The following is a 16,473-nucleotide window of genomic DNA, read 5'->3' as shown; positions in this document are numbered from 1 at the left end:
GGCAGGAGGATGGGGCTGAGAGGGACAATCAATCATAGAATTGTGATAAAATTGTGGAGTAGATTCAATGGGCTGAATGGCCTAATTCTGCACCTATACCTTAAGGTCTTATCTTGTGTAATTATTTGAAGTATATTTAAGATCATTAGTTGTACAGATGGAAGTTATTTGTGACATGGTTGATTTGAACAGGGTATGTTCAAGAGTTATAATTTGGATTTTAAAATGCTCAATAATACAAATTCATTTCTTGGAGTATTCGCCTGGATTTTTGTTGGTTCATTTCAGCCATCCTTCAAGACCCCACTTGTTGAACATCCTACTCGGACATCCCTGGACCTGGAGCTGGATCTCCAGGCATCCAGGACAAGGCAGAGGCGACTGGACGAGGAGCTGAGTGCATTACGGGAGCTGAAACAGCGGCTGGAGGAGAGCAGGAGTCGGGGGCAGATTGACTTGCCTCAGTGGATCCTAAGAGACGAACGATTCCACAACCTGTTGAAAGAAGCAGAGAGGCAGGTGTGTGGAAATCGCTTTGTCAGAGCAGTGAGCTGTGTTCGTTATGATTTCTTAAACTGGCAACAGACCAGGTTGAAGATCTAATGAGGGAACTTTGTAGTGATGAAACATTAATTTGTGTTTTCCGCTTGTAGAAGTGCTTTTGTCATCTCTTTTTTTCTTCACTGTCTTTCTCTTTAATTGCGTGCATTAAAATGATATCAGAAACCAGGAAGCTACAAGGGCATTTGCCCTGCCGTCAACTCTTTACACCTTCCCATAGATGCTGTCTGACCTGCTGAGTTTCCTCTAACATTTTGTGTGTTACAGCAAGAGATGTTGCTCTTTGATTTTCTTTGTTACTGGGTAGATTGAAACTTAAACAGTTTTGCTGAAAGTTCACATCTTAACAGGTATGCATTGACCTTAAGAGTTAACTGTAATGGAAGAAACAAATTGATGTCGTGGAAACAAAATCACTGGAGAGACGTACTGTTAGATATGAAGTAGTCTCCTTATTCAACAAAATGAGACACTGCAGGGAACATATTGAGAGCCCTTTCGGAAGAGGCCTCCTTGATCCAGCACTACACCTAAAAGCATTTTAAGCAGCTTTGTCTGGTCTTCCCATTAACTGTGATTCACAGCCTTTAAGAACCCATTGTTCAGAGCTGCATTTTAAATTTAATCTACAGTCTATGTTCAGATTTGAAGATGGGTGGCTGAAGTTATTTGCTGTATGTTCTCACCGACAAAACGCTCTAACACAAGTCAGTGGCTTTATCAATCTAGTTGGACGTTCCTTCACTTTCTGGCTTCTGTCTCTCAGTTCTGCTGGGTATATGAGATTCTTTAACCAATTCCTTGGGAAGGAAAGCTGAGTGATTTCCCTTCCCTGGAAGGAGTAGCCACCTTTAGCAGACACTGTAAAAGGGTAGGCAGTTTCTTTTATGTTTTACAGTGTGGAGGGGTTTGCTAGCATTGTCTGCAAAGGGCCTAGAATGCATCAGCCTCTGGCTTAGAGGTGAGACTAGGTGCCTGAACCAGAGCTTGCTCGGTGTGTGTTGTGGCTGGCATAAAAATCAGATTCCATTTCAAATGAAGTATCTGTACAAAGATTGCACAGCACGTTTGATTGAGTGATATAAATGCTTTTCTTTTGAAACCCATTTGCAGGCAAGGCAAACAAAGTCCGAACAGCGCCAAGAGCAAGCGGCCCAGAAAATGTTGAAAAAAGCAGCAAAGGAAATATATCAACTGCGAGGACAAAGCCAAAAGGAACCTTTGCAGGTTCAGTCCTTCAGGTACTGAAAAGCTTTCCATGAAACAAATGAGCATAGTTTAGTGAGTACTTACCTGTGGATATACTGTATAGCAAACTATTCCTTACATTAGGGCTCCACAAGCCAGTTTAAAAATGGCAAAGGTCTTGTTCTTGCTGATGTTGACTGCAGTTCAGAACCAGGCAGCAAACACCATAGCTGCCTTTCACTGCTACTTGGATGAATAGTCTGTCTCATTTAATGATGATTCCTTGAGCAATGTGCTTTTCCTACCCTCCATGCAAATGTCCATTTAAACTCCTTCCTTAAATCGGGTGGTTTTCCAGTGTACTGTTCTTCATTAAAATAGCAATTTGACATGTTCCCCATAAATTTCAGTCGACAAACCTTAATTTCAAGCTGGATAATGTGAGATTAAACGTTTCAGTGGTTCCATTGAATATCAGAGAATGTATACAATACACAACCTAAAATTCTTACTCTCCACAGACACTCTTGAAACAGAAAAAAAATTGCCAAAGAATGAATGACAAAAAAAAATACTTCCAGGATACTGATGACTATAGACGGTCTCTGAGGAAGGTTAAAGAAGAGCAAAGGTTTTAAAATGAAAACTGTATTACTGAAAAATTGCACCGCTAAATAAATTTGAAATAGGATTTAAAACTTGTGTTTCCCATTTTATCTTTTCCTGTTTTTTTTAATTCCCCCACCATAGTCAGATTTCTGACTAGTTTAATTTTTTTTATTATAAATTTATTTTGTAAATACTGTTATGTACCCCGTCACTGGGTCACTTACCAGCAAAGATAGGGAGGTCCGTTGAAGTCTGATGGTACTATTTTTAACAGTATTTATTGATAAAAATACACAAAAATAATATCAATACAAACATACAGATAATATACGTCGTCAATACTAAATCTAAAAGCGCGGGTATAATAATAATCAATAAGAAATAGCTCTATCGTTGTCTAGGGGATAATGTATTGTCCGATGGAAATATAAAAGTCACTCAGTTCATTCAGGCTGCAGCTTTTGGTTGGAGAGAGAGAGAGAGACGGATTTTTAGAACTTGCCAGTTTTTCCTTTTTATGATGTCGATCCTTCGAAATGTCGTTGGGGCTGGTTTCTCCTTTTAGCTAAAGCCGTTCTTCCGTGGTTAGTCCCGCCAATCCCAGGCAACGGGAAAGGACGCACGCGGGCCCCACCGGCTGTCGCTATTAAACGCTGTCACAGGATTTCTAGCGTTTCTCCTGGTGCGTCTAAAGGGGTTGTTCCCCAGACCCTCTTTTATCCTTACTCACGGGGTCTCAGATGTCAATCAGGTTGGGATGATGCAATCCCTCAACCCAGCCCACTCTGGTCATCCCCTGAGGGCTTCGATGAATAGTACAGTACTCAATACACAATTCCGTCTCCAAGAGACAATGGCCGTTATCCGTGGCTTTGTATCGCTGAGGGGCCAGGACACATTCCAAATGTCTCTCTCTCATTTCCTGGGTCTCCTGACCTGAATTAATAGCGATCTTGCGATTCTCAAAAAGGAGGGGGCTACTTTGTACCCTTCGGCCCCTCAGAGTTGGGGCACAGTCGTAACAATACACATTTCTTGTTACATCTAATATAGAGCTGGGAAGAAGAAAGTAGGCTGCAACCTTTTAAAAAATGTTACTGTGCAGGAGATGAATCACTTATCATGGATGAGTCTCCTTTTCAAAAGAGGAAGCCGACGGGCCCGTCTCCCTCTGCCCTAACCTCTGCTTTGTTTCCTTTCCCATGTGTTTTATCTAGTTTCCTTCTGAAAGGTATTGTTTGGTTTGCTACTACAGCATTTTGTGCAACAGATTCTTAATTGGAAGAACTAAATGTATAAAAAAAAATCCTCACAACTATACCATTGTTGTAAATACTCACAACTTCGAGGGGAGTTGGAATTAATCTAAAATACAAGTTTTCTGATTATCAATTATCCTGCCGATGGATATGGGTTTAAAATTACCTCCATGTTCCCAATACCCGTAGTATTTGATTTAATGATTAATGTAGACTCACCTCAGTATCAATGCCACTGGAGTCCTGGTGACCTGTGTTACCAGCTATGCTCAAGTTGTAGTTCTCAAATAACAATGCATGTGTGCAGAAGGAAATCTGAATGTTAGCCCTTGCTTAAGGGGAAACAGTAATAAATCTCTCATTGTCAATGTTAGTGACTTGTAAGGAATCTCTTTAGTTTCAAGGAAATGACTCCAGCTTTCCAGTAGCAAGCTGTGAACGTTCATTCACAGTCTCTGGACTGGAAAATCTATGAAAGAATAGTTTGTCCACTGGCTTGCCAGATGTGGAGTTGTGTAAGAAAGGTACTAAGACAAAACCTAAAAGAGTTCATCATCATGTTTTACTGTGTAAATACCTTGGTTAAAGTTAAATTTGATTATGAGCTTTAACAAGTAATTGTGTAACAAATAGTTGCATCCTTTGAAACTAGTTAGTAGAATGTAGAAGTATAATGCTGCATACGTAAGGGGTGTTGGTCTTATCTCTGTGGTGAACACAATTAAAGTGAAGAAATATTGTCAGCAATCACAAGTATTTCTCTGTCACTGACATTTTTAAAAAGTGAACCCAACTGTCCCTTGTTACGTAGCCATAGTGTTTTAATGCTTTTGCAGCCAGTAGAGATACTTTATTATATATTGGGGAATTTTTTTCTATTCACTATAAAGGCCCAAAGCTTTTTTCCTTTTAAAACAAAGTGCTGGAAGACCCACTGGGTCAAGCAGCATCCGTGGTAGCAATGGGATGGTCAACATCTCAGCTTGAAACCTGTTAAGGGAAGATGGTCACTCTGTAGAAATGAGGGGAGAGGTTGGTAGGTGAGTGGTGAAACCAGGAAGAGAGAGGGGAGTGATGGGCAGATAGATTCAAATAGGGCAGGGAAAGGAGAAGTGGGCCAAGGGTAAAGAAACCCAGGTGGATCGGTTGATTATGGGCAGATGGAACCAGGTTCAAGATGGTGACATCCAGGTACTGAAGGGGGAAGGGATGGAAAAACCGAAAGAAGGGAACGAGAACTTGAGTGGACTGATGGGAGTGGGCCACCTGAGACTGGAATCCCTAGTGAAGGTGACCAGGAAATTGGAAGCTGTCAAAATGGCAAGGTATGAAGAAATCAGTTCTCCTTGCTCCTTTTAAATCTGTTCTTCCAAGTTTTTAGTCAGATTATCTGATTGGATTGGCAGTTCCCTCTCCATCTTGTGTGGAGCCACCGTCATGAAGTAGTACTGCACTTGCTGCTCACTACATCTCACCCTGCACAACTCTAGACCCACACTTGACACTATAAGCATCTCGGACTTTGGTAACGTTGCCTTTCATTTTATCACAGAGAGAAGATGGCATTTTTCACCCAAACACGAATCAACATACCACCTCTGCCAGCAGATGATGTATGACACTTTACTCTATTTTAACTATGAAGTATTTATCAATCTCAATTTTACTTATGTGAAGTTACTAGAAAAAAAGTTAAGTGATTTTTATTAAACACTTGTTGCAAGGGTTATTCCTATACACATTTTGTAAAATGAAAAAAGGAAAAAAAGCTATATACTTATATTATAAATATATATATATCTTTATATATATATTATAATTCTAGAGTTGCAGCAAGGCACTGTGTATCCTTGTTGTGAAATTAACATCTCTGAAGGAACGGTATTATGTAAAAGATCAAACCAAGCTGTTGTATATCTTTTTTCAATTTCTGTGCACTCTGATGTATGTGAGCTTAAAAGGCTGGAAGATGGAAACAAGGCCAGCTTAATCATGTCCATTGTAATATAAGTTTCTTATTTAAAAAATATTTTCCTTGAAGGAAAAGTCTCAGTTTTAGGTGTATTTTAAGACTATAAAGTTCTGCAGTATTTTTGGGTGCACTGGAATGAAATCTTAAGCTGGCTTTGTTTCTGTTACCTGATGTGAAAATACTATGCGCTAATTATTAATGTTACTTTAGTGTGTTTCATGCCGCACGTATACCTTTAGCATTTTATATTACCCTATGCCTTTACACCATGTTGTAACGTTGTAATCTTTACCACAACTGTTTATTGTATAAAAAAATTCAGTAGTGACATCTTTCAATATTTTTACTATAAAATAAAAAAAACCCTTTATCAGTGATTGTGGAGAATGGTTATTTGCAGAGAACAGCTTAGATCTTGCATTAGTATGCTACCATTATTAATGCACTTTACACAAAATGTTTAGTATATTATTTACAGCTTTTTACTGTCATAATTATATCTGAGGGTAAATCACAGTATTTATTTGCAATTAAGTTTGAGGCTAACTATTTCTAGTCTAATATCCCTGCATTGTATCCTTTGCATTGACCAAATGTGTGAAGGAATGAGGCATGCCTAGAAGTTCCAGGGCATCACAAGGGGTGACAGTGGGTGTCAAGAACATTTTGGATATTGGACAACCATTGAAATCTGGTGCTTGAGATGGAGAATAGAGTCCCCAAAGCTCTCCTCCTCCTCGGGCACTTAGTTTGGAATGGGCCTATGGGCACAGCAGCTGGAGGAGGTTGGGTCTGGAAGACTGATGTCCAGGGAGAGTTTTGCAGAATGGGCGATAGGATGAGGAAGGGGGTTCATTATCACTGGAAGGATATTGGGAGATAATCATTTTCAGTGGATTTAATTAGACCACGTGGAAAACAAAGAGACTGCTGGAATCTGGAGCAAGGGGAAAAAAAACAAATTTTTGTAAAAACTCAGTGGGACAAGCAGTATCCGCAGAGGCAGAGGGACGTTTGACTTTTCATACTAAGACCAAATGCTGCCTGACCTGCTGAGTTCATCCTGCACGAGAACATCTGCAGATACTGGAAATCCAAAGCAACACACACAAAATGCTGGAGGAACTCGGCAGGTCAGGCTGCATCTATGGAAAAGAGTAAACAGTTAACGTTTCAGGCCAACACAGTTCCTCGGAAATCATTCAAGGCATGAAGACCACCGAAGAAGGATCTCAGACTAAAATGTCGACTGTTTACTCTTTTCCTTAGATGCTGCCTGGCCTGCTGAGTTCCTCCTGTAGTTTCCTCCTTGATTGGAGTGGGTGTTGGGCCGAGGAGGTGATGGTGTGGGACTAGATGTGTAGAAGTCATTTAGGTCATTTAGGACTGGAGCTCCGTTGGGAGGACAGCTGTAGCAGAGGTGTCCGAGAGTGCAAGTCCCTAGGACAACTTGGGTTGAAATTCACCCCCAGTGGCAGAAGGGAACACTGCACAGAGAATGATATCAATTACTCCATCCTGATGTGAAAAGCACTTCAAGGCATGAGATTCACACCAGGGAGAAACCAGTCAGTTCCTTGGAATGATGCAAAACAACGAAAATTGGTCATTATCACATTTCATTCTAGCAGGGAAGAATGCACAATGCAAAGAAAAGCAATATAAAGGAACTGAGTTTATGGGCAATAGTGTCATTCTTGTACTGAAGCAATCCAGCTTCTTGTAACTCATGGCGTGACTTTTCCCTTTTATTGGTTAATACATAGAGAATGCAGTTTGACCTCCAACTGAAATGACAAGGAAATATTTATTTCCTTAAGAACATGGATATTCAAGAAGTGAACCAGGTCATCCTGTACTTGCCTTTTGCACAATTATTTCTACTGCTGCAGTCTGTGTTTTAAAGGAAACCACATTAAATTTAACTCTGCAGGAGGCAAGACTCTTCCAGATAACCTTAAAGGTAAAAAAAAAGATAAAAGAATTGAAATCAAACACACAGGCACATACTTGGTACTTGTTTCCATTTTGGAAAAAAATGTAGAATTCATTTATAAAAAGGTCCATTTTATAAAGAACGCTTATTTACAGTATGTTTCTTTTTTTGCCCTGCTTTTTAAATGCCAGTTCAATTTCTGCCATTTTAAGGATTCCATTCATCATTAACAGATGGTTGTTCATGAGGTAATCTTGCAGCTCCAGAAGAATCAGATTCTGATTTATTTGTCACATGTGCATGGAAACAAACAGTAAAACGCATTGTTTGCATTTACAGCCAGTACCATCTAAGGATTTGCTGGGGGGAGGGCAGCCTGCAAGTGTTGCCACACATTCCGGGACCATCATGGCACGTCCACCATGTTCAGCAGAACCACAGAAGTAGCAATAACAACACAAGGCCCTTTCCCAGCCTCCCACATATTCATACACTCACACACACAGACCGGTCTGCCTCCGGGCCTCTAGTCCTTGGCTTCAGACTCACAGATGTTGGACTCCAGCCTCGAGTCTCTGGCTCAGACTCGTAGCCATCGGGCTTCTGACCTCCAGATAAGCTGATCCAGGGGCTTTGGCCTTCAGACCTCTATCTCCAGACTTGCAGACTTCAGTCTTCAATCTGCTGCCTCCAGACTGACTGAACTCTGGATTTCAACCCTAGGCTTTGCCCTCTGGGTATCAGCCCCAAGATGCTTTGACCCCAGGTTTGACCTTCAGGCTGCTACCTCAGGTTTGACTGTACTTGGAGTGTTGTGTTCATTTCCAGTTGCCTCATTATAGGAAGGAAGTGGAAGATTTATAGAGAGTGCAGAGGAGATCTACCAACCAGGATGCTGGCTGGAAGAGAGAGCATGCATTATAAGGAGTGGTTGAGCAATTTGGAGCTTTTCTCTTGGGAGCAGTAGAGATTGGGAGGCAACTTGATAGAGGCGTAGTAAGATTATGAGAGGCATAGACAAAGTGGACAGCTAGTGACTCTTTCCCCAGTGTGGCAATGGTAAATTCCAGAGGTACCCCTTTAAGGTGAGTGGAGGAATGTATTGGGGCAATGACAGGGGTACATTTCTTACTTAGACAATGGTGGGTGCCAGGAATGTTTTGCTGGGGCTAGTGGTAGAGGCTGATGCTATAGGGACACTCATAGATAGGCGCGTGGCTCTAAGAAAAACGGATAGCTCTGGGCTGTTTCGGAGGAAAGGGCTAGATAGATCGTGGAATAGGTTATATAGGCCGGCAAAATATCATGGGCCAAAGGTAGCTCATTGGCAAATTAGTAACTCTTGTCTCTTTTTCCACAGGTGCCCCATACGTAGTATGTTCTGTTGTAGTTAGCCAGCATGATTCATCAAATGGTTTATGCTTGTCTCTGAGAAGTTTTAACCTGCACCACAGTCTTACAGGTGAAGGTGTGAAGTTCAATTTCCCTGTTTAGTTCCAGAATAGTTGAAGAGTTCCCTGTTTAGTTCCAGAATAGTGGATGGATTAGTTCCCATCCACTCTTCATACCTGTCACTTGGTTATGGTAAGGTCAATGGAATGAAACAAAGATACCAAACAGGATTTCTCCAACTAGTTAACCAGGTGCATGAATTATATAGATAAATGGGGAGGTGGAAAAATATTGCCATTTATGTAGAAATATGTAGAATTTTATTCAAGAATTTTCTCTAAATGGGGACAAACAAAATTGCTAGTAAACTGCTGCTTCCTTTTTTTTGAATTGTTTTAAAATTGGCCATCTACTGATTAGGAATATTGAGCTCGATCTCCCATGTTCCCTCCCCTGTTATAGCCATGTCCTTAAGTTGAATTCAAATGGCGAATTTATCCATCCAAGCATACCTTTTTAATAAGGTCAAGACAAGATCTCTTCCCAGCCTCCTATTTGCAGCTGCAAAGCTCTCTTCAAACTTCAAACTAGATCCAAGTTGTCCTTTGACCCATGAGCAAACTGAAAGAGTGACCTTGTCTTTTGCGAGCTTCTTAGGACCCTGGCTTCTCTTCCAATGAGTTCCACAGCAGCCCAAGCCAATTGTCTCTCAGGCTCATGGTTCAGAGAGAAGTCGATGCCTAAGGTAATTGAATTGGATGTGTGTTTGAGGAGGACTCCATTGTTTTCTAGGAGATGGTAATCTCGCTGCTGAGAAAAATATACTAAAATCAGAGACCTTTGTGGAAGAAAGCAAAGCAAAGGTGAGTGAATCCACTAGGTCATTTTAATTCTGCCCATTACACGCTCCTTATTTTCTTCCTTTGCTTGTTCTTGTCACCCTCAATTCAGCTAAAATTCTTTAAAAGATATGTATTTAACACTCAGTAAGGTTTGGGCAAGGTTGAATCTTAAGATGTATGTAGCATTACTTCAGTATGAAGTTTCTCGAGTCAAGTTTTGGTTATGCCCTTATTAATTCAGCTGGGGAGAGCATCGGAACATTGATCCAGAGGGAAGATAAAGTACCTATTCAACACTTAAAGCCATTTGCTTCTCCTTCCAAAGGCAATCACTTTTAGCTCCTGGTAGGACCCTTCCTCCTCCTAGTTAGCATATTTCAATTGCTTTGTTCCTAAAACTTTTGGGTTCCTTTTTCTCTTGGTCACCAATCAATGTCATGCACTCTCTTTTTAACCTCCCTCTTGTCTCCTTTTAGGTACTTCCTCTGTTCAGCCTGATTCTCATAATTCAAGACTGGTGCTTTTCTCTGCCTTTTAACATCCAGCCACCCTTGTCCTGGATATCTAAAGAAGGTACATACAGGAGAGTGTTGGATCCATATTGAACTCCCCTCTGAAGGTCTCCCCAAGTTCACTTATTGTTCTACCTAAAAAGCTTCAAATCCAGTCTTTGGTAGAATGAGATTCCTCTTTAGCTCACTGACATTATCCCTCCATCAGTTGTATATTTTGATGCTTGGGTCTCCCTTACTACTATAAATGGAATATTGGGATCACTCCTTTCCAAAGTGCCATTCTACTTAACTGAAACATGTTTCACTTGCCCACTTCCTTCACCAGACTATATCCAGAATTGTTTCCCTTCCAGTTAGGCTAGGAACAGTTGGAGTCCACATCATGAAAACAGACTTTTCAACCCACCTAGCCCTTCCAACCATATAAGCTAGTCTTATTTGGCCCCTATCTTTCTAAACCAGGGGTTCCCAACCTGGGGTGTACAGACCCCTCCAATAATGGTGGGAGTCCATGGCACAAAAAAGGTTGGAAACCCTTGCTCTAAACCTTTCCCATCCTTCTGTACAGTTGTCTTTTGAATGTTGTTAATAGCAATCTGAATAGCCTTTCAGGTTTTTATTAAACCTCTCCTCTTTCATCTTAAAACCTATACCTTCTCATCTTGTTCTTTATTGCCCAACCCAGGAAGTATTTCTTGAAAGCAGCTCAGGAATTCTTTGCCCCCCACCCCCTTTGACTTTCTGACTGTTGGTATCTTAGTGAAGTGCCCCATCTTTGTCCAGACTTTCTTCATATTTTCTCCTGTTTCCTTCCCACTATTTGATGGCCTGTAATGCTCCAAGTGTTCACTCTGCTCACTTACACTGACCACATCAGCTCACTGTTGGTGGTTGAGATTTGTCATGCTATAATCAGAAAAATATGTTAAAAATTCCAGTTTAAGTACGAAGTTTGCTGAGCATAAAGTTTTTTTAAATTTTAAGGGGATGGTATAACAATCCACAGACAGTGCTTTGTCAAAAGTTATCATTGAGTGCTCCGTGCTAAAATGACTGAATTGATGCTAACCATGTCATCTCTGTCTCAGATGTCAGATACTGGTGCTGGAGGACAGAGCTGGGACTAGAGGAGGTATGGGGTGGGTGTGGTGATCCTGTTGACACAAGGCTGTTGGAATGGCCCACATCCCAAGATCAGGCTGCCTTCCTTGTCCCAGGGAACTTCCCATTATCAGATTTCTCCTGCCGCCTCCTCTGGACTTTGGTTCTTTATTTGCTCCATGATCACCTGTTAGCTTTGTCATCACCTCTTCCTTCACCTTGGCAGCCTGCTGTATCCTCTACACACGTACTTCATTCTTCATTCATTGAGGCACAGTCATCACGTGGAAACAGGTTCTTCATCCCAGTTTGCCCATTCCATCTTTTTTGCCCAGTAAGCTTATCCCATCTGCCTGTGTGTTTGGCCCATAGCCCTCCAAACCTGTCCTATCGCAGAACATCACAGTACAGTCCTGTTGTGCCAGCCTTTTAACCTCATCCAAGATCGATCGAACACTTTCCTCTTGCTTAGCCCTCCATCTTTCAGTCATCCATGTACCTATCTAAGAGTCTCTTAAATGTCCCTAATGTATCTGCCTCTACCACCACCCCTAGCAGCACTTTCCGTGCTCTTCTGTGTAAAACAACCCATCTCTGACTCCCCTCTCCCTCTATACTTTGCAACAATTACCTTTAAATGATGCTCTCTTGTATTAGTCATTTCCACCTGGGGGAAGAAGGAACTGACTATCCACTCTATCAATGCCTGTTATCATCTTTCTATCAAGTCACATTTCATCCTCCTCTACTTCAAAAAGAAAGCTGGTTCAACCTCTCCTCATAAACCATGCTCTCTAATCTAGGCAGAATCCTTGTAAATATTCTCTGCACTCTCTCTTGATCTTTCACATTCTTCCTATAATAAGCTGACCAGAACGGAACACAATACTTCAAGTGTGGTCTAACCAAGAGCTTTATAGAGCTGCGACATTATCTTTCAACTCTTGAAGTCAATCCCCCAACTAACGAAGGCCAACATACCACATGCCTTCTTAGCCATCCTAATCTATCTATCAATGTACTTAGAAAGATGTTGCTAATGTGCCTGTTTTTACCACTATTTCTGGCAGCTCATTCCAAATACACACCATCCGTTGCGTGGGAAACTGCCCCCGGTGTCCCTTTCAATTCCTGCTTTATCTACCTCACTTTCTCTGGTCTGCATTTACTGAATTGCTGCTCACTTCTTGCATCTTCCAGCTCTGATAAAAGAGCTTCTGTTGAAATGTTACTGTGTACTGCTCCAAACTCTTTTCTCCAATTAAAATAAAATGGTAGTCTATTCGAGGATGATTATCCCTCTGATTTAGTAGGGACGTACTTATAATGCTGAATACATCGTTGCATTTCTGAAGCTGCTATTTGTAACTAATGATCACCTGTCTGCAACTTCAGTTGCTTTGTATTTCTGGAGCTCAGAGGAACACTGTTTTCCTTACCCATGTGATGTTGGCCACCAGACACGTCCATCATTTTGATGCTGTCATACCCAACTGGATGAGTGTTGGGAGACTTAAAACCCATTGAACCTGCAAGCTTTGTGTGGGCATTTGGTCCAACTTGCCTATGCCAACAGTGTTGCCTAGTGAGTTAGTCCCATGTGTCCACACTTGGTCCATAGCCCTCCAACCATCTCATATCCATGTACCTAGCTACATGGTTTTTAAGTGTTGCTAATGTGCCCACCTTAACCATTATTTCTGGCAGCTTATTCCAAATGCACACCACCCTTTGTGTGCCTCTGGTGTCAGTTTTCATTGTCTTGTTTCAGACCTTAAACATATGCCCTCTTCTTTTTAGCACCCCTCCCTGGGAAAAAGACTTCTCCTTTCACCCTGTATATGCCTCCCTCATGATCTTATAGATCTCTCAGGAGGTTGCCCCTCAATCTTCTACTATCTAGGGAATAAACTTCTAGTCGACACCTAGTCTTGTTCTTTCTCCCAGTATGCTTGTATAATTTTCCCCTTACATCTTGTTTGTCTGAAGTCCCACATTCTCACTGCTCTCTGGAGTTTCTCATGAATTTCTTATTTATATTCTCTACCCCACATCCTGTCTCTCTGCTTATATCAAATTTTAAAGACCTCCTCCAGATCACAGCTCTGCCTTCTCTTATTAAACTGTTCAGCCCTTATTTTTCATCCTATTTATTGGAGCTTTTCATAACACTAGTCCAAAATAATAATGGCTGGCCTTGCTCAACACCGGAGTAATTTTAGACCCCTGGGCTATGCTAGTCTTTGCATTTGCTGAGCTCTAATTGCTTGTCAATAGGAACATTATAATTGATCTCAGCAGCACTGGATTGAGGCTGGACGAACCGGGCCAGTTCCTGTCTATGATCTGGTGGAAGTTGTAATGTGCAGCTGGCAAGCGAAGGTAGGAGCAGTTGTTCTAATATCCCAAAGCGTGTATAACCATCATCAAGGCTAACAAGTAAACAATGCTGCTTCTGTGAGGAGGATTTGAAAATAATTGAATTAAATCCCAAAGTTTAATCAGAAAAGACATAGACAATGAATGCTTTCATTTTACAAGTATTTATTTGCTATAAGGAATCAGAGTTGAAATAGCTAATCATCCTTACTCTCCCTGCTGACTTATCGGAGGAAGCTTGAAACTAGTTCTTGCTCTTCCATCGTCCTTAAGTCATCTGCTGATTCAGATCCACATCCTCTTGTGCCTTTTCTGCCACATTGGAGGTGGTGTGGTCCAGTTGATAATTCATTATTAACCAATCATAGCAATTGCTATCAATTTGTTCAAATCTGATCTGGAAATCTGTGTGATTATCATTCTGATTGAGACAAAGGGCAAGATCAGGTGACAGGTTTTAAGGTTTATTTGAACACTCAGTTTGGTACCAAAACTGACAAAAAATCGCTTGAAATTGCCTGGGGCTGCTAAAACAAAACCTGGTTAACACTGTGCAAACCGATTGAAATCCTCTTTGAATGGTATACGTGAGTCTCATTCATTCTCCTTTGATGGGATGTGACATGCTTAGCAAGTGTCATCCTCCTGCAGAAAGTACACAAGGTAGACCCAACACAGGATATCCTGTTGCTGAAGAGACATTCTCTATCCCAGTCAGGTTGGTGGTGGGAAAGAGACCTCCTCCTGCTTCTGACCTTCTCAATTCTACCTGCTGGTTTTATGGCCAGGTGCTTATCACTGACTGCAAGTCACTCACAATCACCAGGTTGCAAATCCTGCAGCAAGGCACAGCAATATTGACATTGCCCGTGCCGTACTGTCCCTCCCTTATTGATTCTTCTTTCTCTGGTTCTTGTCTTCCTCCCCAGGGATCCAAAAGGGACCCTTGGCAAGGCTATGATGACCAAGCAATGAGTTTCTCTCGCAGTTGTGTTTGCAGCCCCACTCCTCCCACCCAGAACAAGGATAGAGTATTACTTATCTTCCACTATATTCTCATCTCTTACCCCACTTTCAGTGGACTATCCCCATCATTTCTGATGCCATCAACATAATAGTGCCCCATGTAATTATCTCTAGAAATGTCCCACCGCTCATGTTAAGCTACGTACACTGTCCTGGCTTGATGTCCCCGCAGTTTTGTGGCCAGGAGGGCCTGAAGTGCATCTCCAATCCAGGTAGGATTGGAGAAGCACTTCAAGGATGCGTGCTTAACCCGCTGTTCTACTGCACATTCACGACTGTGCGGCTAAGCACAGCTTGAACATAATTTGTAATGGGGTGCAACGTCATTACAGTTCGGTGCATTCCAGAATTCAGAGTTCAAATCTGGCCTTGTTCTGTAAGGAGTCTCTGTATGACCACCCTGTGGGATGCGTAGGTTTCCTCCAGGTCCTCCAATTTCCTCCCACAGTCCAAAGACCTACTGGGTGGGCTGATTGGTCTTTGTAAATTGTCCCATGATTATGCTAGGGTTAATTGGGTTTGTTGGGAGCTTGCTGGGATAACATGGCTCAAAGGGCCAGAAGATCCTACTCTGCATTGTATTGCTAAATAAATAAATAAAATAGACTTGCTGATGATACCACTGTTGTGGGTAAAACCTCAGATGGTGACAAAAGTGTACAGGATTGAGATAGCTCAGTGGGTTGAGTGCTATTGCAATAACAGCCTCAGCAAGACCAAAGAACTGTGGACCTCAGGAAGGGGAAACTGGGAGAACACACATCAGACCTCATTGAGGAGTCAGCAGTGGAAAGGGTGAGCGGCTTCAAGTTCCCAGGCACCAACATCTCAGAGGATCTGGTCTGGACCCAACACATTGGTACAATCCCAAAGAAGGCATGCCACCAGCTCTACTTCCTTAGGAAGTTGAGGAGATTCGGTACGTCAGCAAGGACTCTTACAGATTTCTGTAAATGTATGGCAGAGAGTGTTCTGAGTGGTTACATCCCAGCCTGGAGAAGAGCCTCCAATGCACAGGATTGCAAGAGGCTGCAAAGAGTTTTAGACCCAGTCAGTTCCATCATGGGCACAACCCAACCCACCATCAAGTACATCCCCATTCTCATTTTGACCTTCAGCCAGGAGGTACAGGAGCCCGAAGACCCACACTCAACATTCTTCCCCTCCACCATCAGATTTCTGAATAGACCATGAAACTACTATTTATTTATCTTTTGAAATTTATTGATTTTTATGTCAATGCACTGTGCCACTGGCACAAAACAGCAAATTTCACATCATATGTCAGTGATTATTTCATCTGATTCTGATTCTGGAAAACTGTGGCAAGATCTTATGCAAATTCCTTCCTGGATCCCTCCATAATCTGGGATGGAGTTAGGCTGGACTTGATAGTGAGGACTACCAACTCACTATAAATATACACTCCTTAACTGTTTTTCTCTGATCAAACAAAAATAGTATTTCAGCATATTTATCATAGACTCTTCACCTTTGCCAATGCCTGATTAATCTGTGCCATACGCAGGTATTCCAATATTTCAGAAAGGTTTGTAAAAATGTATTTTCTGCAGCCTAAAAATTCTGTACATATTGATCATGAATTATTTGCTCTCTGTTCCAGTGAATTATATATTTAAGTATATTAGCCCACCTTTGCTACTGTTTGGTTGTCTTTTCATTGCTAGAGATA

At 41.6% G+C, this 16,473-nt stretch overlaps 1 protein-coding gene across 1 annotated transcript in view; it reads left to right on the top strand.

Moving 5' to 3' along the window:
- The window catches only part of wwc3 (WWC family member 3), a 246,468-nt gene extending 240,502 nt beyond the window's left edge, over window positions 1-5,966 (top strand). Inside the window, exons 21-23 of the mRNA XM_073045887.1 lie at window positions 289-519; window positions 1,675-1,802; window positions 5,170-5,966. Coding sequence (XP_072901988.1) covers window positions 289-519; window positions 1,675-1,802; window positions 5,170-5,236 — 426 coding nt within the window. The 3' untranslated portion in view covers window positions 5,237-5,966. The remainder of the gene's footprint in view (window positions 1-288; window positions 520-1,674; window positions 1,803-5,169) is intronic.
- Window positions 5,967-16,473: the final 10,507 nt, after the last annotated feature.

This window comes from Hemitrygon akajei, chromosome 5, assembly GCF_048418815.1.
Source record: "Hemitrygon akajei chromosome 5, sHemAka1.3, whole genome shotgun sequence".
NCBI lineage: Eukaryota > Metazoa > Chordata > Chondrichthyes > Myliobatiformes > Dasyatidae > Hemitrygon > Hemitrygon akajei.
This window is presented reverse-complemented; position numbering and strand designations above follow the sequence as displayed.